At 22.9% G+C, this 446-nt stretch overlaps 1 protein-coding gene across 1 annotated transcript in view; it reads left to right on the top strand.

Annotated features, from left to right (window-relative positions):
• The window catches only part of LOC108772464 (lipase 3), a 4289-nt gene that overhangs the window by 1266 nt on the left and 2577 nt on the right, over positions 1-446 (top strand). Inside the window, exon 3 of the mRNA XM_018537996.1 lies at positions 172-286. Coding sequence (XP_018393498.1) covers positions 172-286 — 115 coding nt within the window. The remainder of the gene's footprint in view (positions 1-171; positions 287-446) is intronic.

The raw sequence follows: 446 nt of genomic DNA, 5'->3' as shown, positions 1-446 counted from the left end.
ACACACTCAACAATAAAAGTTGTTTTGATTCAAATCGACTTTATATATTAATTTAAAAGCTACTTACATATATTGTACATACATACATACATACATATACATATATATATATATTAAAAGTTAAGTAACTACGGGATATGTTGAAAACAATGCTTTTTTTCTTCTTACTAGCTTTCGTATTAGCCAATCATGGATACGACGTTTGGATGGGCAATTTTCGTGGGAATACTCACTCGAAGGCACATATTTCTTTATCTTCATCAGATTCAAAATTTTGGAATTTTAGGTATTCACAATAATTTATGTTTTCAAAACGAATCTAATATTATTAATAACTATTAATGTCAATAATTTAGAATAAACTTAGATAAAAAAAAATTTATGGAAAAAGCAATTAAAAAAATTATTATATAAAAATAAGAAATATTAAAAAATAATATTAACGT

The sequence above is a fragment of the Cyphomyrmex costatus genome, unplaced genomic scaffold (genome assembly GCF_001594065.2).
Source record: "Cyphomyrmex costatus isolate MS0001 unplaced genomic scaffold, Ccosl1.0 scaffold101, whole genome shotgun sequence".
In the NCBI taxonomy this organism is placed as follows: domain Eukaryota; kingdom Metazoa; phylum Arthropoda; class Insecta; order Hymenoptera; family Formicidae; genus Cyphomyrmex; species Cyphomyrmex costatus.
Note: the sequence above shows the minus strand (reverse complement) of the source record. Positions and strands in the feature narration are given on the sequence as shown.